Source organism: Chaetodon trifascialis, chromosome 4 (assembly GCF_039877785.1).
Source record: "Chaetodon trifascialis isolate fChaTrf1 chromosome 4, fChaTrf1.hap1, whole genome shotgun sequence".
Taxonomy (NCBI): Eukaryota; Metazoa; Chordata; class Actinopteri; order Chaetodontiformes; family Chaetodontidae; genus Chaetodon; species Chaetodon trifascialis.
The window spans coordinates 820499-842958 of record NC_092059.1 but is presented as its reverse complement, the minus strand read 5'-3'; the positions used below and the strand labels follow the sequence as shown (position 1 = coordinate 842958).

General features: G+C 47.1%; 2 protein-coding genes across 2 annotated transcripts; both read right to left on the bottom strand.

Moving 5' to 3' along the window:
- Window positions 1-519: 519 nt before the first annotated feature.
- On the bottom strand, window positions 520-2205 carry pdzk1ip1 (PDZK1 interacting protein 1; the record flags this gene model as incomplete). The annotated part of the gene is made up of 3 exons (XM_070960781.1): window positions 520-649; window positions 1539-1628; window positions 2072-2205. Coding segments are annotated over 3 exons (297 nt in total), but the record flags the coding sequence as incomplete, so codon positions are not given.
- A 5263-nt stretch (window positions 2206-7468) lies between these two features.
- nwd1 (NACHT and WD repeat domain containing 1) lies at window positions 7469-19778 on the bottom strand. The gene is made up of 19 exons (XM_070961691.1): window positions 19730-19778; window positions 19176-19261; window positions 18943-19059; window positions 18116-18470; window positions 16723-18034; window positions 16053-16256; window positions 15822-15975; window positions 15325-15442; window positions 15085-15249; window positions 14764-14961; window positions 13994-14116; window positions 13699-13904; window positions 11442-11708; window positions 10536-10626; window positions 10168-10316; window positions 9221-9494; window positions 8546-9099; window positions 8274-8379; window positions 7469-7779 (listed from the first exon to the last, which is right to left on the bottom strand). The coding sequence occupies exons 1-19, from the start codon at window positions 19761-19763 to the stop codon at window positions 7469-7471; spliced, it is 4824 nt and encodes a 1607-aa protein (XP_070817792.1). The 5' UTR covers window positions 19764-19778.
- Window positions 19779-22460: the final 2682 nt, after the last annotated feature.

The window sequence follows — 22460 nt, the reverse complement described above, 5'->3', positions numbered from 1 at the left end:
AACAGATGAAGCTTTAAAGTCTCGTTTCACAAACTGAAGCAGGTTTAAAGTCCTGCTGATCCTGAACGAGGCTGCTGAGTCTCTAACCACCGACGCTCGACTGTCCCACGTCTGTCACAGACACGTGAACTAACCAGTTCCCTGTGAAGTGACGCGAACATCGATTAATTATTAATCAAAGGTCAATGTTTCAGTGATCAGTCATGAGAGCCGACAGCAGCTTGTTAGAAACGATTACTTATTAACGAGCTCAGATCGGAGGACAGACAGGCTCCTCCTCACTGACACGTGACTGAAAACACACAGAATGACCATGAATCCATTACATCTCAGTCTGCTCGGTTCATTCTGCTGCATCTGAAGAAGAAAACATGAACAAATCAATCACAGAAAACATTTTATTAGTAAACTCAAGGCGGACGTTCATCATGTAAGCTCCGCCCGCCTGGGCCAACAGGTACCGCAAAACAAATCACTGCGCTCTTTTCTGCACGAGACGACTTTGCGTGTGTGTTTGTGTCCGTCCACAGTTGGTGATGACATCATTCAGACAGCCAATAGGATCAGTGCAGGATGTCACATGGGGGTAACTCTGTCGTCAGTGCTTTCAATCACCAGGTTGTCGTAGGCGTTGATGTCGTCTTTGCTCCTGATGGACACACACACACACACACACACACACACACACAGGGTTACTGTCCATGTCCTGGTGGACACATCACGGCTCTCTATCTATATCTATATCTTGTGTGATCAATAATTCATAAAGGTCAGATAACTGCGACATGTACTTTGTTGTTTTCTCTGAAGGTAAAATGATCTGACGATAACAATCAGTAATTATTTAGTTAATGAGTGATGATCCAGACGAGAAACTATTCGCTGACTCTGCTGTTCACCTCCTGGACAGTTTCGTTGGGTGGGGGCGCTGACGGTGCTGCCCCCTGTTGACAACGGGCAGAATGCAGAGTTAGCAGTTAGCATTTTAACAGAACTACTACTGAAGAACTCAGAACTACTTTGTTTGACATGTTGAAAAACGAACGACGACGTGTCCATCACGAAGTTTATCACTTCAGCGTGTCAAAGACTTCAGTCCTGGTTGGTTTAGAGACACCTGTGGATACAGATGCTAACAAGAAAGGCAGCTCAATACTATACGTCTACAGAGCTAATGACTAGCCACAGTAAAGCTAATGTTAGCAACTAGCTTAATGTTTATTAAGTAGCTGGAGCGGAGGTAATGTTAATAAGTAACAGAGTAAGGCTAACGTTAGCAACTAGCAGAGCTAACATGAATTCATAGCGGAGTGAAGCTAACGTTAGTAGTTGTAGTAGTAGTAGTGAGGTGTTAGTAGCTCTATATGTGACGTGAACACAGCGTCAAAACTCAGACTAACCCGCTGACTCCACTTTAACTGCAGTTGTGTCTGAATTCTCTCCATATTTTCTACTTTGTGCTCATTTTCTGAAGTATCCAGACTGACAGACGTTACAGCACAGTGTGGCGTACTGAGCCGCAGGTGGCGCTGCCGTACCTGACCACGTCCAGGGTGGTGCTGTAGGTGTTTCCGTTGGTCATGACCAGCTCGTTGTCTCTCCCCGGCTCCTCCGCGGGGCTTCTCCTCCTGCAAGCACATGAACGATGTCAGGACTGAAATATTAAACATTTTTAATCCACTGACTCCTGCGAGTCAATCATTTTGTGTTGTCCACAAAATATCAGAAGATTAAGATTTGACCAGATTTATCAGTTGAAACAAGCTCCAGTTTTCATCTAGGGCTGGACCAAATGTGGTGCACCAGATGGTCCAAACTGGTGTGTGAAGTTAAGCTGCAGAGTGACTCCAGCGGTCAGGTTAATGGAGAATACTGGAGTGAAATGACCTCACATTCAGTCTAAAGTATTGCACTTTATTCATTAATGATATTTTCATTTATAGAAACGAAGCAGGAATTAAAATGCAGTTTAAAATCAAAGAGCAGATTAATTTAATCTTCATTGATGAATTATTGATTGGTGTGCAGCTCATCAGCTGATGAAACGTGTTAAAAACGGTCCTTGACGGACCTGCTGGGCTTGTCACACCACGCCTTCTTCACCAGGAAGCTGACGAAGGCGAGGAAGAGGAAGATGGAGACGGCGATGATGCCGGTGAGCCACTGAGGCAGCAGACGCTCGCTGATCTGAGTCTGAGCTGCAACACCAACACACAGAGGTCAAAGGTCAGAGAGAGACGCCTGAACCTCTTTTTAAGGTTGGTTTGATGTTTCAGTCACACAAAGACGCTCGTGGAGCAGATCTGGATAAACCTGTTCAACACCTGGACACTTCATCCCTAAAACACCATTAATGTGCCCTTAACTTAAATAACACCTGCTCATTGTTAAAACGAACATGCAGATTAAGAGACGGATCAGCTCTGAAGTATAAAGAAGCAGAAAATGAAGTACCTCAGTGAGTACATGTTGTCCAGGCTGTGATGAAGACTATGACAGTGATGAAGACTATGACACTGACAGAAACTGATGACCCACGTTTCCTGATGCGCTCGTTAGTTTCATCACTAATTAACTTTTCAATAACTGATGATCATCACAACACACCCGCTCGTTTCAGGAACCTCACAGCGAAGTACAGCGAAGTACAGCAAAGTACAGAGAAGTACAGCAAAGTACAGAGAAGTACAGCAAAGTACAGTGAAGCACAGTGAAGTACAGTGAAGTACAGTGAGTACAGCAAAGTACAGCGAAGTACAGCAAAGTACAGCAAAGTACAGCGAAGTACAGCAAAGTACAGCGAAGTACAGTAAAATACAGCAAAGTTCAGTGAAGCACAGTGAAGTACAGTGAGTACAGCGAAGTACAGAGAAGTACAGCAAAGTACAGAGAAGTACAGCGAAGTACAGCAAAGTACAGTGAAGTACAGCGAAGTACAGAGAAGTACAGTGAAGCACAGTAAAGTACAGAGAAGTACAGCGAAGTACAGCAAAGTACAGCAAAGTACAGCGAAGTACAGAGAAGTACAGCAAAGTACAGCAAGTACAGCAAAGTACAGCGAGTACAGCAAAGTACAGAGAAGTACAGTGAAGTACAGCGAAGTACAGCGAAGTACAGAGAAGTACAGCGAAGTACAGCAAAGTACAGCAAAGTACAGAGAAGTACAGCAAAGTACAGCAAAGTACAGAGAAGTTCAGTGAAGCACAGTGAAGTACAGAGAAGTACAGCAAAGTACAGCAAGTACAGCAAAGTACAATGAAGCACAGTGAAGTACAGAGAAGTACAGCAAAGTACAGCAAAGTACAGCAAGTACAGCAAAGTACAGTGAAGCACAGTGAAGTACAGCGAAGTACAGCAAAGTACAGAGAAGTACAGCGAAGTACAGTGAGTGCAGCGAAGTACAGAGAAGTACAGCGAAGTACAGTGAGTACAGCAAAGTACAGCAAGTACAGCAAAGTACAGTGAAGCACAGTGAAGTACAGAGAAGTACAGCAAAGTACAGTGAGTACAGCAAAGTACAGAGAAGTACAGCAAAGTACAGAGAAGCACAGTGAAGTACAGCGAAGTACAGCGAAGTACAGAGAAGTACAGCGAAGTACAGCAAAGTACAGAGAAGTACAGCAAAGTACAGCAAAGTACAGAGAAGTTCAGTGAAGCACAGTGAAGTACAGAGAAGTACAGCAAAGTACAGCAAGTACAGCAAAGTACAATGAAGCACAGTGAAGTACAGAGAAGTACAGCGAAGTACAGCAAAGTACAGCAAGTACAGCAAAGTACAGTGAAGCACAGTGAAGTACAGCGAAGTACAGCAAAGTACAGAGAAGTACAGCGAAGTACAGTGAGTGCAGCGAAGTACAGAGAAGTACAGCGAAGTACAGTGAGTACAGCAAAGTACAGAGAAGTACAGTGAGTACAGTGAAGTACAGTGAAGTACAGCGAAGTACAGCAAAGTACAGAGAAGTACAGTGAAGTACAGCAAAGTACAGTGAAGCACAGTGAAGTATAGCGAAGTACAGAGAAGTACAGCAAAGTACAGCAAGTACAGTGAAGCACAGTGAAGTACAGTGAAGTACAGAGAAGTTCAGTGAAGCACAATGAAGTACAGAGAAGTACAGCAAAGTACAGCAAAGTACAGTGAAGCACAGTGAAGTACAGCGAAGTACAGAGAAGTTCAGTGAAGCACAGTGAAGTACAGAGAAGTACAGCAAAGTACAGCAAAGTACAGAGAAGTACAGCAAGTACAGCAAAGTACAGTGAAGCACAGTGAAGTACAGAGAAGTACAGCACAGTACAGTGAGTACAGCAAAGTACAGAGAAGTACAGCAAAGTACAGAGAAGTACAGCAAAGTACAGTGAGTACAGCAAAGTACAGAGAAGTACAGCAAAGTACAGCAAAGTACAGAGAAGTACAGCAGAGTACAGAGAAGTACAGCAAAGTACAGAGAAGTTCAGCGAAGCACAGTGAAGTACAGAGGAGTACAGCAAAGTACAGCGAGTACAGCAAAGTACAGTGAAGCACAGTGAAGTACAGCGAAGTACAGCAAAGTACAGAGAAGTACAGCGAAGTACAGTGAAGCACAGTGAAGTACAGCGAAGTACAGCAAAGTACAGAGAAGTACAGTGAGTACAGCGAAGTACAGTGAGTACAGCGAAGTACAGAGAAGTACAGTGAGTACAGCAAAGTACAGTGAAGTACAGCAAAGTACAGCGAAGTACAGTGAGTACAGCGAAGTACAGAGAAGTACAGTGAAGCACAGCGAAGTACAGCAAAGTACAGAGAAGTACAGCGGAGTACAGTGAATACAGCAAAGCACAGAGAAGTACAGTGAGTACAGCGAAGTACAGCAAAGTACAGTGAGTACAGCGAAGTTCAGTGAGTACAGTAAGTACAGTGAGTACAGCGAAGTACAGTGAAGCACAGCGAAGTACAGAGAAGTACAGTGAGTACAGCGAAGTACAGAGAAGTACAGTGAGTACAGTGAAGCACAGTGAGTACAGCTGAGTACAGCGAAGTACAGCGAAGTACAGTGAGTACAGAGAAGTTCAGTGAGTACAGTGAAGTACAGTGAGTACAGTAAGTACAGTGAAGTACAGTGAGTACAGTGAATACAATGAAGTTCAGTGAGTACAGTGAAGTACAGTGAAGTACAGTGAGTTCAGTAAGTACAGTGAAGTACAGTGAGTACAATAAGTACAGTGAAGTACAGTGAGTACAGTAAGTACAGAGAAGTACAGTGAGTACAGAGAAGTACAGTGAAGTATAGAGAAGTACAGTGAGTACAGTGAGTACAGTGAAGTACAGTGAAGTACAGTGAAGTTCAGTGAAGTTCAGTGAGTACAGTGAAGTACAGTGAAGTATAGAGAAGTACAGTGAAGTACAGTGAGTACAGTGAGTAAAGTGAATACAGTGAAGTACAGTGAGTACAGTGAGTACAGTGAGTAAAGTGAATACAGTGAAGTACAGTGAAGTTCAGTGAAGTACAGTGAAGTTCAGTGAGTACAGTGAGTACGGTTCAGTGACTGCGGCGCTGGCTGAGGACCTGTCACAGGTCACCGCTTGCCTCCTTCCTGCGACGCAGTGATGATGTTAACTGGAAATAAAAGCTGCTTCCTTGAACGCGTTTCTTTATCTGTTCATTTTCACTTAATCCAAGAAAAGATTTGAAATGTCAAACAGTCCAATCAGACGTCTTCAAACAGTCAAAAAGCAGAGACTCAAATCCTCTGATGGAAGGCAGAAAGACTTTTCTCATTAAAAGCTTTCTAAACAATGAACCAACAACCTTCTGCAGCTGAAACAGCGTCTCCTTCTTTTAGTCCTTTTCATTCGCTGCTCAGATGAGTTTCTCATACTTTTTTGATCGTTTCTATCAATAAACTGAATATTTTACAGACTGAGCTGAAAGGCCAGCGTGCAGATGAACAGCTGCATGTTTCTGAGCAGTTCAGCTCGTACCTGTCTGAGCCGCCGCCGCTGCCACCGCCAGCAGCAAACAGGAAGTCACCGCGTGGCGTTTGTCCATCCTCTGATCTGAAGCAAGAAAACAAAGTTTGAAAATGGTGAAGAAGAAGAAAAAACCCTGAAGCTTCAGACGTGGAGGTAAAGCAGCTGAGAGCTGTGTGCTTCAGGTGTTTGTGTCTCAGGTGAAGCAGCAGGTCGGTGCAGCTTCGTTAATCTTTAACTCCAACTCACAAAACAAAGCGAGTCTCAGGGAAAGCTGCTTCCTGCTCTCTGACTTTATGGCCAGTCAGCGTTCTGTCTCCTCAGGTGGACTTTCGTCTCAGCGTTTCCTCACAAATCAACAAAAATACTTGGAGGCTTCCTGTATTTGTTGGAAAAACCTCTTCGTAATGAAAGCTGGAGTTTGATCTCATTAAAAACAAACGCCGAGTCTTAATAAACCTCTGATGTCTGTTTACAAGACGTTCCTCAACCTGTGACACAAGTAAATGTTTGCATTTAAGAACGCGCTGAATGATTTCCATCCACACATGCACAGCAGCGAGCGCCACGCCGGTCTGAGCCACAGCATTTAAGTTCCATCTTATCTTATCTTATCTTATCTTATCTTATGACTGTTACAGTACGTAGCCCAGATTCTGATCATCACGTCTGCAGCCTTCCTCATCCTGCAAACCGGTCATGGAGGAAGAAAAGCCCTGAGACTAATGCTGATATTCTCGTCAGGGAGTTCTCGGCCTTGAGGTGAAGGTGGGGAATCGAACACTCACCCTGTGCAGCTCAGCTGTGCTGTTTGCTTTTCTGGCCTCGTCTGGAGGATGCGTGTCATGGCGGCATGAATGTGTTGTTTCTGTCTGCGTCAGCTTCAAAGTCTGCCAGCAGAGACACTCAGACAGCTGGAGGACGTCTTTCGTCGTATTGTGGTAAGACACATCTTCACATTAAAGGACGTTTGCTGCGTATTTACATGTAATGTAAATAATGTAAACTGGGTAGCACGGTGGCACAAGTGGTAACACTATCGCCTCACAGCTAGAAGGTCCCCGGTTCGAATCCCGCTGTGGTGGCACCATGCCTTCAGTGCCTGCTGCTCGAGGAAAAAGTTTGCATGTCTCCCCGTGTTCACCCGGGGTTTCCTCCTTAATAACCCCCACTAAAAACATGCAAGAAGATCACCACCTGGCCAATGGTGGCGAAAAACGATGGGTCCCCGGGCGCCAGCATCAGTTGGCAGCTGGCAGCCCACCGCTCCTGGTCCGCCGCGGAGGAACCACGGACCAGGAGCGGTCAAACACGGGGAAACGAAGCATGGCGTGTGTGCAGTGATCAATAAAGTTAATCTTAATCTGTGTAGTTAACGTACATGGAACCTGCTCACAACTGAACAAACTCATTTCTGAATTAAAATATTTTTAATTATAATACAGCCTCTACAACCTGAGGGCCCCTGGAGGCCTCCAGAGGTCCCTCAGCAGACCTGTGAGTCCTGGTTTTGGCCCTGCCGTCCTACAGTATGAGGCAGGTGGAGGAGGGTTTGGCTCTGAGCATGTTCATGAGGCTCAGGTTGAACTGGGCCGGGTTGAAGTCCTGGAGGTCGGACGCGGCGCTCTGCCGGCTGTCCCGGCTCTTCTCCCTGGAGGTGACCCGGTACTGGGCCTTGACGTTCCTCAGAGGGTTGTAGTCCGGACTGATGTGGTCCGGACAGCGAAACACCTCTCTCATGACGGCGCCCTGCTGACACAACGCCACGAAGCCGTTCCTGAAGGTCACCATCCTGACGACGGGCGAGTAGACGTACTGAACATACAGCAGGTTTCCTGACAGGAAGCAACACGCAGACACTGAGGTCATGTGACACACTGAGGCTGAGGAGGAAGACGTTAACAGCAGTTTGTCATGTTGGTAAGAAACATCTCATCCACATTTGTCTTCTGCTTCATCAAACCTCACCGACGTCTGAAACAACTGAAACAAGTCAAACTCCAAACTGGACTGAACGCTTCAAAATTAAAACATGTGATACTGCTGTTTGCTTAATATTTAATGATGAGTCAGTTCCTCTAAACGTGAGACCATCACAGGCTCAAAGTCCACCAGCGAGAGGAGCGTCCTGCGGCTCCTGCTCGGCCGTCCCCAAATACACATGTCAGATCCACTAATGAGACTGGAAACATGTTGAAAATACAAACCAGATGGTTGGAACCTTCTTAGAGACTTACAGCTAGAAAACCACGTCATGCTGAGTGACAGAAAACACGATGTGGACGTTTCACAGCTGTTCAGCAGCAGAGCGTCTCAGGGCAGGACGTACCTGTGGAGACATCCCAGACTTTGACGGTTCGGTCCTGAGAGCCCGTGAAGACGAACTGGTCGCTGTCAGAGAAAGCAGCTGAGAGGACGCCCTCGAAGAAGAACCCCTGGACATGGACGACGGCAGAGTGAAGTCAGTACGCTTCAATCTAAAGCTCCATGTTCAGCTTTTATGGTCTGTCTCAACACTGAACACTCAGTTCATTCTGAGGCGTGTTTGTATGCAGCCGTCTTTACGTCAGTGCAGTTAAAATGTCAATCACTTGTAAATACCTTGTACTCCATGGTGTGGTCCAGGGCCAGCGGGGTCAGAGCCCACAGCCTCTGAACGGTGTCCTCGGAGCCCACCAGAGCATGGGTCCCCCAGTTACTGGCCGTCACACAGGTCACTCTGCTGCGATGGGGCTCCAGGCTGGAGCTGCTGCCGCTGCTGAAGTCGTGCAGCTTCACCTCCCCGCAGCTCGTCCCGTACAGCAGCCTGCGGTCGGACAGCAGGGCCATGGAGGACAGCGGGGCGTGCAGGAGGGACAGGACGAACCCCACCAGGGGTCCCTCCACCGTGGGGAAGCAGTCTCTGGTCGTGATCTCGAACAGACACACAGAGTCCTCGTAGGCCACGGCCAGGAGCTTCTCCTGGGGGCTGACGGCCAGGCCGAGCACCCTGGACAGGCTCTCTGGAGGGGGGATGCAGAGCGTCTCCTGAGGCAGGGCTAGCGGGTAGATGAGGACGGTGCCGGTGGTCAGACCGCAGAGCAGCAGCCGTTTGTGCTGAGCTAACTCCAGACAGCAAACCTCAGCAGAGACCGCCAGGCGCTCCGACAGAGAGCCTGCAGGGAGACGCAGGAGGAGTCAGGGCTGGACAGCTGAACGTCCACCTGCCACAGGTGGTGTGAGACAGTGAGACACCCTCACCTCCATGTGTGAAAAACACTGGATGAACGTCATTACCTGTGAGGTTGTTCCAGCTGATGACTTCTGTCTGACTCTGCTGCCGGACGTAGAAAACTCGATCTGCGTCTTTGGTGACGGCGACGTGGGCGCAGCCTGCGGGGATGTGGGCGGCGGGTTTGTGGCGGGTGTCGTACTTCAGGCTCCACAGACGGACGCAGGAGGCGCCCGTCGAGGCTGAAACCACGAAGCCGTTGAACAGAACGACGGCGGTGACGGCGGCGTCCGAACCGCACAGAGTGTCCAGCAGAGCGCCGGTGGTCACCGACCAGATCTGACCACGTTCACACACAGTAACAGAAACACATGAAGAGTTTGTGAAGTTTGTTTCTGATTCGACGTCATTTATGAACCAAACTTTCATGAAGCCTGTTGACCAAAACAGCATCCTGAAAAATGAACGACAGAATATGCAAACATCCTTTCAGAGTCAGTCAGTCACATCTTATTATTTATTAATGCTGCCACCACCCCAACAGGCCCTCTGTTTTTTTATTATCATAGATTATTGTTATTATTTAATTACCAGCAGTAGGAAATTTTCTGTGGGTCCAAAGTTCATCTTAATGTTACACGTTCGCCTGCTGCTGCTTCACAGTAAATTCCCTCCAGACTGAAAGCCAGAAAGAACCACGAAGACACGACTCCAAGGCCTGAACGCTGCTGGAGGACTTTTATTGTGAAGCAGCTGAAAAAAAATTCAAACAGTATTACACTACACGAATGACTATCAGTCCTAATGAGCCTTCAACAGGAAGTTAGTTAGTGCTAATGTTTAGCTAAGCGCTAACTCGGCTGTCACTGAGCAGCAGCTGCACACACTCTTCTCTGAGCTGTTCTTGACAGATCAAACATCTTCTGGGTTTAAAAACACCATCTTTCCCTCATCAGCGTCTACAGCTGACCCTCTAACTCTACCGTCTACATCTTGCTGTGTGGTCTGTTACTCGTATGAGCTGGTCAGCAGCTCCGGAGGCGAGCAGCCTGCAGTCTGAGGACGCGCAGGCCGACAGGACGCTGTCGTCGTGCTGGAGGTCGAGGAATCCGTCCACAGAGTCTCCGTCGATGTTGAAGAGGCTCAGAGTCCGATCGCTGGCTGTGAGGACAGAGACACAGATCAGCTGGCGAGTTCACAAGAAACCTTCATCTGCAAAGAAGGCAGCGACACGTCTGCCTGCAGCCAATCACGTGTCTGCTCCTTCTTCTTCTCTTGTTCTGGTCTGAAAAATGCTTAAAACATGAATAAAAGCTTAATGCTGCATTCAGTTTTTCAAATAGGACCACAGAGTCATTGTATATCTTTTATTTCTCGTACCCGCTATGAGGATTTTTTCATCTTCAGTCACTGAAAGCAAAGAAGGAAGCAGAGGAAACTCGGCGGCGGTTTGTCGGCCCGTCCTGGAAACCTGCAGACAGGAAGGCGAAGATCAGCAGGAGTCACATGACCTCGAGTGACAGGAGTAAAAGCACCACGCATGGTTTTTAATGCTGAGCGCTGGCTGTGAGTTCTGGTCTGCCGCCCCCTGCTGGTCGAAGAACTCAGTGTTTCAATTAAAACAGGTACAAAATACGATGATATTCAACTTAACATAAGAGACAGATGGAAATTTCTTCATATTTGTAAATTTGTCTTCAAATATTCCAACAAAGTTTTGGACAGGTGGACTAATTTAAATAATGAGCAGGTAATTAGTTTTTACATGTGAACTGAATTAGATTTTCTCAAACGTTGCTTTCGTTTCACTGACAGACTGTTTGACAGGCTGAAGTTTGTGACAGCAGACAGAAACCTGCCGTGAAAATGCTGCTTCGAGCTCGACTGCGCAGGATTTAGTGACATCTCGTGGAGAGTTTGCAGGTTGCAGCCAAGTGAACCCCACCCGCCTCAAACTTCCTACAGCGTCCGCCAGACACAGAAAACACAACAGTCCTCTGCTGAGTCAGCGTTTGGTTTGTCCCTTCTGGGCCACTGTAGAAACACAGTGCAAGATGTGCTCACTAATGGAATAATTGATTAATCAGCTCAGTTGTACTTATAATTAAAACTGTGAAATAAATGTGGTGAAGTAAAAAGTATTTCACAGTATTTCCCAGTGAAAGTAGAATACAGCCTGAAAAGCCAAGACTCAAGTCAAGTACAAGTACCTCAAATCTGTACTGACAGTAAGTAGAGTGCTGCAGTAAATGTAGTGACTGGATGCTGAATGGGTGGAGAACTGACCTGATGGAGGAATCCTTCTTTAGAAACCATCAACACTTTTCCATGTTTGGGTAACGTCACCCAGCTGACGAGAGTCAAACGTCCGTGTGAGTTTTCCAGCTGAGCGTCCACAGTTTGAGTCCCGTGGACAGGATGAGACATTTGGACCAGACCAGAACCAGACAGAGAGACCACGGACTCCTCCAGAACCCCCAGAACCACCGAGCCTTCGTCACTGCTGCCGCTGAGGAGGACAAGCTCAGCGCCGTCCAGCTTCCACACCTTCACCTGGAACAAAAACAGGTTCTGGTCTGAGCACACACCTGTCCAGAAAACTGCATACAAGAAGGTGTACTACATGCAGTAGAACATGGCAGTAATAGTAGTAAAAACAGAGCTTCACAATAGTAAAAGTAGTAGTAGTACCACCAGCACCAGCAGCAGAGGTAGTGATATCAGTGGTATCAGCAGTAGTATTAGTATCAGCAATAAGTATCAGCAGTATCAGTAGTATCAATAGTATCAGTAGCATCAATAGTATCAGCAGTATCAGTAGTATCAGCAGTAGTATCAGTATCAGCAGTAAGTATTAGCAGTATCAGCAGTAAGTATCAGCAGTATCAGCAGTAAGTATCAGCAGTATAAGCAGTATCAGTATCAGCAGTAAGTATCAGTAGTATCAGCAGTGTCAGTAGTATCTGCAGCATCAGTATCAGCAGTATCAGTAGTATAAGCAGTATCAGTATCAGCAGTAAGTATCAGTAGTACCAGCAGTATCAGTATCAGCAGTAAGTATCAGTAGTATCAGCAGTAAGTATCAGTAGTATCAGCAGTATCAGTAGTATCAGCAGTAAGTATCAGTAGTATCAGCAGTATCAGTAGTATCAGCAGTAAGTATCAGTAGTATCAGTAGTATCAGCAGTATCAGCAGTAAGTATCAGTAGTATCAGCAGTAAGTATCAGTAGTATCAGCAGTATCAGCAGTAAGTATCAGTAGTATCAGCAGTATCAGTAGTATCAGCAGTAAGTATCAGTAGTATCAGTAGTATCAGCAGTATCAGTAGTATCAGCAGTAAGTATCAGTAGTATCAGCAGTATCAGTAGTATCAGCAGTAAGTATCAGTAGTATCAGCAGTAAGTATCAGTAGTATCAGCAGTAAGTATCAGTAGTATCAGTAGTATCAGCAGTAAGTATCAGTAGTATCAGCAGTAAGTATCAGCAGTATCAGCAGTAAGTATCAGCAGTGTCAGTAGTATCAGCAGTAAGTATCAGCAGTATCAGTAGTATCAGCAGTAAGTATCAGTAGTACCAGCAGTATCAGTATCAGCAGTAAGTATCAGTAGTATCAGCAGTATCAGTAGTATCAGCAGTAAGTATCAGTAGTATCAGCAGTATCAGCAGTATCAGTAGTATCAGTAGTATCAGCAGTATCAGTAGTATCAGCAGTATCAGTAGTATCAGCAGTAAGTATCAGTAGTATCAGCAGTATCAGTAGTATCAGCAGTATCAGTAGTATCAGCAGTAAGTATCAGTAGTATGAGCAGTATCAGTAGTATCAGCAGTAAGTATCAGTAGTATCAGCAGTAAGTATCAGTAGTATCAGTAGTATCAGCAGTAAGTATCAGTAGTATCAGTAGTATCAGCAGTATCAGTAGTATCAGTAGTATCAGCAGTATCAGCAGTAAGTATCAGTAGTATCAGCAGTAAGTATCAGCAGTAAGTATCAGTAGTATCAGCAGTAAGTATCAGTAGTATCAGTAGTATCAGCAGTATCAGTAGTATCAGCAGTAAGTATCAGTAGTATCAGCAGTATCAGCAGTATCAGTAGTATCAGCAGTATCAGTAGTATCAGCAGTATCAGTATCAGCAGTAAGTATCAGTAGTATCAGCAGTATCAGTAGTATCAGCAGTAAGTATCAGTAGTATCAGCAGTATCAGTAGTATCAGTAGTATCAGCAGTATCAGTAGTATCAGCAGTAAGTATCAGTAGTATCAGCAGTAAGTATCAGTAGTATCAGTAGTATCAGCAGTAAGTATCAGTAGTATCAGTAGTATCAGCAGTATCAGTAGTATCAGCAGTATCAGCAGTAAGTATCAGTAGTATCAGCAGTAAGTATCAGCAGTATCAGTAGTATCAGCAGTAAGTATCAGTAGTATCAGCAGTATCAGCAGTAAGTATCAGTAGTATCAGCAGTATCAGCAGTATCAGTAGTATCAGCAGTAAGTATCAGTAGTATCAGCAGCAGTATCCACAGTATCAGACTCTGGTCGTAGTACCTGTGTGCAGGTGTAAACAAAGAGCAGCTGACTCTGCTCAGACAGGTGGAGGTGTGCTGATGCAGGGGCGGAGTCGACGGGCACCGCCTCCTGGATACAGAGAAGCTGTTGGCCGTTCTTCAGGCTCCACCTCCTCAGGGAGCCGTCAGCAGCCAATGAGAGACAGTGGGCGGAGCTGTCGATCACGCTGACGCACAGAACTGCACCTATGCAGCAGGAAGTACAGGAAGTTCTGCTGACCGTCATTATTATGAGTCTTCTTCCCGCCGCTGCTCTTTGGCCATCCCAGACTCACCTGTGTGTCCCAGCAGTGAGTGTCTGAGCTGCTGGTCAGCGAGGCTCCAGACCGCCACCACACCGTCATCTGACCCTGCAACCAGGAGCTCCGCCTCCACGCCGAGGTCCACACAGAGGACACCTGAAGACAGGACGACAGGTGAAACCTGCTGCTACTGCACCTGTCAGGCCTCATAAAACACCTGATCACAGCTCAACACCTGCAGGTCTGTGTGTGGTTTTAAAACAGATGACGGAACCAAGTAAAATGGCACGGTAGCACAGCAGGTAGTGCACGTGCCCCACAGCAAGAAGGTCGCCAGTTCGATCCCTGACACTTCTGTGTGAAGTTTGCATGTTGTTCCCGTGCATGCGTGGGTTCTCTCCGGCTTCCTCCCACAGACCAAAAACATGCTCATTAGGTTGACCCTCAGGTGTGAGTGTGAGCGTGAATGGTTGTTTGTCTTGTGTGTTGCCCTGCGATTGACTGGCGACCGGTCCAGGGTGTACCCCGCCTCTCACCTGTTGACAGCTGGGATAGGCTCCAGCCCCCCCACAACCCCGAAAGGGATAGGCGGTATAGAAAATGGATGGATGGATGGATGGATGGATGGATGAAACCATGTACTCAAGTACTGTACTAGTACGCAGTAAGACTTCTGCATATAAAACGTGAAAATGCAGCTGGAATGGTTAACTGATTTGTGGATGGACAGGAAATCAATTTCAGCTCTTCGTCATGTTGATCAGAAGAAATCGCTCTTGTGCTTTAATATTCATGTTTCTGACCTCCCTGCAGTCCAGACAGCGTGTGTTGTAGCGCCCCCCCTGGCTGCTGCAGGAAGCTGCACTTTGGGACGAGGATCGGCTCCGGACACGTCAGTAACCACTCCTCACATTGGCTACACAGCCGACCAATCACAGAGGGGAAAGGCGTGGCCAAGGAGCAGAGTCTGGCTAACAGCTCCGTGTAGAACAGAGACATGTCTGTAAGAGGAATAAAAGACATTTCCTGTTTATTCTGGTTTGAATGTTTTGTCTTTTAACCTCACAGACGTCTGAAGTACTCGATGTGTCCACACAGTTTACTGCTGACGGAGAATCACTGACCCACGTTACCATCCAGGAAATCCAGAGTGGGTTTCATCAGGACCAGAGCGTCTCGGATCAATCTGGTCTCAGTGCAGTCCATGTACTGAGAGGCCTGGTCCAGGTCCTGGATCACTCGGGACACCCCGCAGACCCTGCTCTTACAGTACAGCCACTCAGCGCTGCCTGAAACACAACAATCTTAAAATCTTGCCTGTGCACACGGAACAAGAACAGGAACATTAAAACAACACTTCCTACCGATAACTTCCTGCCGCAGCTCGTCCCACAGACCAGCGTGCAGCAGGTGATAGGGCAGCTCCTGCAGCTTCCTGATGTTAGCCAATCCTGGAGCAAACCACAGTGGCTGGGGCGGGACCTGCGGCACCATAGAACCAATCAAAATACACCCTGAAAAATCACTTTTACAGTTAGGTCACACTAACATCTGGAGCAGAAGTTTGTCTTTTTGTCAGTGGTCGAGTACTCACATCTGTTACTGCAAGAAAAGTACTAATACCACAGTGTAAGAATACTATCTTACAGGTAAAGGCCTGCATTTGAAATATTACTGTAATAAATGTACAAACAAATCAGCCTCCTCTGCCTCTGATTGGCTAGCACTCCTTTCCTTCCTTGGCTGGGTTGGCCGGGTTCAGGCAGAGGACTGATGATTGGCTATAGTTCAGGTGAGAGGATCAGGGCCAGCCAATCATCAGACCTTTCATCACCGTGACACTCAGAGGAGCTGCTGGTACCTTTCTGTCAGCGAGGAGCAGCGATAGGCCGGGCAGAGCCACCGGCTTCAGTTTCCCCGCCCACTGACCGCGGAAATACTCTGCCAGGATCCTGAGGCTCCGTCCCCGCCGCTCTGATGTCAGATACCGAGCCGAAACCGCCTCCGACAAACGCCTGCGTGCACACACATGCACATGCTTTACTTATGACCTTTGACCTGAGTGATTCTGACCATTGATCTTTTTCTCTACCGGTTGTTGAAGGCGATGGCGGCGACCCCGCCCGTCCAGCGCTCCTCCAGCTGATCCTCGAGGTCCCGTCTGAGTCGAGCCCAGAGGAGGGGGGGCAGCCGGATCAACGAGGGGGTCGGGGGGAGGGAGTACCTGTACACCTCACTGATGACATCATCATCCAGAGACATGACATCACGCAGCTCAGCCTCCAGCAGACCTTCCCTGTGGACTCAGAATACGTCAGTGAGTTTTCATGAATGCTGTCTCGACTGCAGGACTCTGTCTCACTCTGTCTGTCCTCAGTCTCAGGAGCTGTCTGATGGATCAGCTGATCAGTGATTGGTCAGTGTGATCAGTGTTTGGTCAGTAGCAGTAACACCTTTCAATGAAGTGTTTTTTGGACTTGGACTTTGGAATGGAGTTATGATTTTGTGGCCTGTCTTCATGTTGACCTGTCAGATGCTATTGGTGCTACACCTCTGTAGATGAAGAACACAGCCAATCACATCCCTTCATTTTAAACTTTCTTTGCATAAAGGAGTAATCTCAGCAGCTACACAAAACAAGAGCCGCAATCATCTTCCTGTTCCACTGCAGAGCTAATTAGGATTAGCATCCAATATTAACACTGACTCTCTGTTGAGGGACTTTTATACATTTATCCTCAGAATGAAGACAAGTCCCTCACCTGGCCAGAGTGATGTATCCTAAGGCCCCGCCCACCAGCCCCTCCCCGTGTTTCTCCTCCAGCGTGAGGAGGAGCTGTGACAACATCGCCTGCGTGCTGGCGCCCAGGCGTACGCCTGTGAGCGGGGTGAAGGATGTCCAGCGTCTGGCTGCAGACAGAATGAGTCTGAGGTGCAGAGGACATCCGGTGAGCTCAAAGCTCTGCAGCACAGCGCCGCTCTGCTCGGGCGTCAGAGTCCGCTGAGAGGCTCGCAGGTACGACTCCATGATCTGTTTTCCTTCATCACGAGACAAACGCTCCACTTCAAAGACGTTTCCCAAAGTCTCCATCTTCAGTTGCACGTTAGCAAACTCCTCGCTGTCGGTATCCATGGAAACCACCAGGTGGACGTTGGGTGGGACGTTAATTGGCAGCCAGTGAAGCCTGTGAGCGCAGTGCTGGTCTGAGACCTGATCCAGAGCATCCAGGATGATGAGCAGAGTGTTCCCCTGCTGGGAAACCTCAGTGAGGATGTTTGTGAAGAACCGGAGCAGCTCCGGGTGACTATTGGCTGTCAGCGGGGAGGGCGGGGCCAAACCACAAGCCAAACAGATCTGGAGGCAGACGCTGCGGAGGACGTGGTCGATGTCGGGTCTCTGAGGATGATCAGCTGACAGCAGCCTGATCACCACCACCGCCCCGGCCTCCAGCACACTACGCATCTCCTGCGCCAGCCTGCACAGCAGCGCCGTCTTACCCATCCCCGCAGCACCGTGCACCACCAGCGGGCTGTGATGGACATTGGTGGACTCCCACATGGCGAAGCAGAGCTTACCCAGAAGCCCCTCCCTGCCGTAGAGACCTTTGCACAGCTCGGCGCTCATGGCAGCGTGTCGTTCAACCTCTTGGACCACCCAGTCTGAGAATTTCTCCTTGTCTTCCTCAACGCTTCCCCAAGTCTTACTCCGCCTCCCCTCCACCGATGAATCTACCGCCGCTCCGATCCTGGCCTTCATCTGTGAGACGAACTGCTCGCAGATGGCGTCCAGGTACTGAGCGTGCTCTTTGCGTTTGGGCTCGATGCTTCCTTTGCTGAGCTCCACGCAGTGCAGGTTGAGGATCTTCTGCAACGTAGCATAGAGGCGAGACTTGAGGTCTGTGAGGAGTCCCTGAGCTTCTGAGTCCAGCAGACCGTCTGCAGTCAGGTCCATGTACTTGGCGAGACGTTTGGGACCGTCCCTCACCCTCTGGCGGGGAATCTCTCGGACAAAGAGCAGAGCTGATGGCTCGCAGTCGTCCGTCCATAAACCCTGCTTGAACTCTCGCTCTGTGACTGTGGACGAGAGGATGAAGACACTCAGATGTCAGAAATGCTTTGGGACACAGAGGACAAACTGCGTGAGACGTCTCTGACCTGATGTGTAGAAGTGCTGTTTCTGCTCAGCTGTGATGTCCCCGGCTGCCTCGGCGTCGGTGGCGGCGGAGCGTAGGAGCTGCAACAGTTGAGTCTCTGTGAAACGCCAGGAAAGGACATCATTGTCGCGCTGCGGCCCGCTCTCAGGTCGGAGGTCGCTGTAGTGGGGGAAGTGAGCAGTGATTGGCTGAAGGACATAGGTGGGTGGGACAGCATTGTTGTCTTTTAAGAACCACTGATTCAGCTGCTTGACTCCTTGTGGGTTTTTGGACAGTTTGGACAAAACAGCTTCAAACTGCTTCTCCGGGATGAGGCGAGGCAGCGCTCTGTGGCCGTACCTGTTCCCCAGCAGAGCCTGTGGAGGCCAGCCGCAGGAAAATAAAGAGAAGAAGAAGAAGAATGAGCTGAAATTCTTTGTTACGTGCTCCCACTTTTACTTCCACTCAGACTGAAATATCTAATAAAAAGGTCTCATTCATTGCTGGATGGTTTCATAATCGTCACACTGAGCTGACCGTTCCCCTGAAGAGGACAAACTGTCCGCAGAGCTTCAGACAGCACTGCACCTTCTGTTTATCTTGGACTGTCCACTGTACGTTATAAAGGATGCTCCAGTGATCAGTGGTAAAATGCAAGTAAGTACATTTCATTGGGTTTCCATGACGGTTTTCAGTTTATGTTTTCTGTTTCCAGCAATGAGTGTGCACAGGCTGGACACATAAATAAACCAGTCAAAATCAGTAAAAACATACAAACATGAAGCTTCTCACAGAAAACCTTTGATATCATCTGAGCGAGAGCTGAATCTGAACTGAAGGTGGACTCACGATGAAAGCTGGACCAGCTGAAATCCTCTGACAGCTCCTGATCTCCTGCAGGAAGATCTCACAGGCCTCGTGGTCTCCAGACCAGATGCTCCGGATCCCCCAGCGCAGATCCACCACCTGAACAGGAAGTGACCTCACTGATCAGTGAGCAGAAACCGCACATGTCTGTCCACACATATATCTCATAGACACAGTTTACAGATCTTAAGGTGAGACTGAAATGGGAAAGTGACCTCAAACAGCAGCCCCAGACTGCGACAGAAAGCAAGGACTTCTGGGTAAGCTCTCTCCAGCAGGGCCTTCCTCTCGCTGCTCATATCTGACAAGAGACACATTCAGAGAAGAAGAATCGATGAGTCGACGTGTTGACATGGAACAGCAGCGACAGACCGATGGTTAAGGGTGAATCTCAGAGACGTGACGGAGTGAATAAACTCTGTACTCCACGTTTTCACTCTTTTACTGAATGTTGTAGCTTCGACTCTGCTGAAGTCTTTCTGCTGTGCTTCCTGAAAATCTGAACAGTTAAATGTCACCAAATTAAAAATCATTTTTATAGATTCACCTTCTCATCTGACAACAAGACTCATGTGTTTGATAAGTTGTGTTGTGTTAACACCAGAGTTCATGTTTATTTCCAAGTGTTTTACTTGTTTTAACTTGATGATTTTAAATGTCCCTGTCTGTTATTCTGTAGTCTTTTTATCGCCTTGCTTCCTGAATAAATTGCGAACTACTTTTAGTTGATCTCACAGCGTCACACAAACATGAGTTAAAGTGCTCTGACCTGTGAATGTGGAGCTGACGAACACTCGGATCATGTTGGAACTGGTCTTCATCCTCTGAGCTCCATCTGTCCGTCCTCTCAGGATGTCCTGCAGACAGGTGTCTCCTCCTGCACCTCCTGCTCCTGCTGCTGGACGTGTCGCCATCGTTTTCCGCCTAAAAGCAGAGACCACAGTTGTCTTCTTCTGTTTCTGCCTCTTCTTCAGACTGCTCCTGTCGTCTGATCTTCATCCCTCTGCTGCTCTTCAGCTTCGTCATTGGTTGTTTCCCACAGAGAGTTTCCTCCAGGACAACCAGTTCTCCCACCTGACTGCTGCTGTACCTGCGGCGTACCTGTGTGTCGTCCTGTAATGAAATAAAACTGAAATAAAGACATGAGACAAAAACAAGTCATTCTTATTGTCTGTCCTGACTGTAATATTCCTTTAACGGACGTGTATCTTTGACATTCTGATGTTTTATTCATGATTTACCACAAACCATTATAACAATTTATTTAATATTAATAAATACACACTTGTAACACACCTTTGTAATTACACTGCAGGCTATAAATATCCCAAAGTTAGCCATTGCTTTTATTGTTTCACATATTTGAAGTAGTTTAGTGAAATGATGGACTGTGTTGGACTTCATGCTGGATTTCATTCAGCTGTGATGGCCATGGTGGCTTTGCAGCTTCCTGTCATCAGCTTTAGTCTCTGGGTCCAGTTAGCTTGTAAGCTAATAGGATTAAGCTTTACTCAACTGAACCCTGCTGACTACAGGATGTATTGGTGATTAGCTTGTTAGCTCTCAAAATGTAAATCAGACACACGTTGGGGTGTTAGTAGGTTGATTTCTTCTCTTTGATGTAGCTAGGCTAGCAGTATCCCTCACCTCCAGTCTTTATGCTAAGCTGGGCTAAACACATGCTGGACCTCTGTCTGGACACACACATGATTAGCTGAGGCCATTCAAGAGAAGCTGCTGTAAAGAAATCATCTTTCTCTGCTCTCTGTGGGTTTCAGTATCTTCACCTGCAGCCGCACAGCCGCTCAGCTCACCTGCTCAGTGTTGAACTCACCTGGGTGTTGACTAACCAGTGCCGGTGGGAGTCGGGGCCACCTGGGGCCACCGCTCACACCTGCAGCTCAGCACTAATTACGCTGAAGATGAAGGCGAGTATGATAATGAGGATAACAAGGCTACAGTAGAACTGGAGAACATCTGCTACATCTGAAGACAGTAACAATCCTCTGATGTCATGTGACACACAAACACCTCAAACATCATACAGGTGTGTTTTTTCATTAGTTAGAGCCAAATTCTGTCTCTCACCAAACTAATAAAGGTGAGAGAAAACAGTGTCAGACAGGTGGCTCGAACCCAGAAAGGTCTTTCCCATCAGTCAGTACAAACCATATGTGTGTTCCAAATCTGTACTACACACTTCAAGGTTTTGTCTATGGTGTGTTCACACTGGAAAAGTGACCAAATCAGCATCTACTCAAACTGGACAGTACATGCAAGCTAAACACTTCTGACAACACACTCTGAGGGAAGCAATAGCTAACACTAAACTGAACCAAACTGTTAGCTGCTAACTGAAGTTAGCTAACCTGAATCGAGCTGATTTAGCAGCTAAATTGAATCATTAGCTAACATGAATCACTGTTCAGCTGCTAAACGGAACCGTTAGCTAACCTGAATCAATGTGCTTTAGCTGCTAAACTGAGCTGTCAGCTAACAAACACATTTACAGGATTTGTAAAGTAAAATGTATAATAATAAGTGTCATCATTGAAAGGAAAACATCAGGCAGAAGTAGAAAATGAAGGGTTGTGTCCTTGTCGTGTGTGTCATGTTCTTGTTCCTGTGAATGTGTTTGTTCTGCAGTTTTACCTCCAGGCTGTTTTTTAAAGCTGTGGACCTGCAGCTCTCTCAGGACCTTACATCATTAACTCCACCTGGGAAACACCACCTGGGCACCTGCTGCATACTCCTGCCTGTCTGTCTGAAACCTGTCGGTGGACAACCTGAGGCTCACTGCCCGTATTAATGTGTAGATATGACAAACAAACACATTGGTAATCAGGGCTCTCAAGTCTCATGCATTGAGCGTGACAGTCACGCTTTTCGGTCTTTTGTCACGCACTCGCCACACATTTCTCACGCTGAAAAAAAATTATAATATAAATTCCGGGCTCTCAAGTTTTGAACTGAGTTCAGAGTGAGATTTCGGCGGCGGTGGGGGTTGGGGAGGGGATGGGGGTCTGATCTGATAAATGACACATAAATTCGTACAAATAAAAATATTTATTTAATTCGGCATTTCTTAGTGCAGGTGTGTGTGTGTGTGTGTGTGTGTGTGTGTGTGTGTGTGTGTACATGCGCGTGCCTGGGCGCTGTGTCTGTAACCCGTCCCTCCCCCGCTCAGTACGTACACACAGAAGCCACCACACATCATGCTGTTGAAGGTCACTTTCAACCAATCGCATTCCGCTGCTCTTTTCCCGCGCAAGGGACTAAAAATACCCAACTATATAAGACTCATATCTCAGCCATATCTCTCATAGAAAGTCCGAGGAGTGAAAGTGAGATACGTGTTTTAAGAGTAGGTGTCAGGAAACATGGTGAGTAGGGAGTAATGCAAAGTTTCTTTTTTGATTTAATCAGGTTTTACCAAGCTAACAGTCGGTCTCATTTATCAGTTTAAGTTAATGTCTTTTTCAGGTGTTAGCTAGCAAATA

Excerpts from the sequence above, each read along its gene's own strand:
- nwd1 (XM_070961691.1), bottom strand. The coding sequence starts at position 19,763 with ATGATCCGAGTGTTCGTCAGCTCCACATTCACAG. Across the intron at positions 15,976-16,052 it reads GCCATCGCCTTCAACAACCG|GCGTTTGTCGGAGGCGGTTT; the intron begins GTAGAGAAAAAG and ends GTGTGCACGCAG. Across the intron at positions 14,117-14,763 it reads GCTGTCTGGACTGCAGGGAG|GTGTCCTCTGTGTGGACCTC; the intron begins GTCAGAAACATG and ends TCCTGTCTTCAG.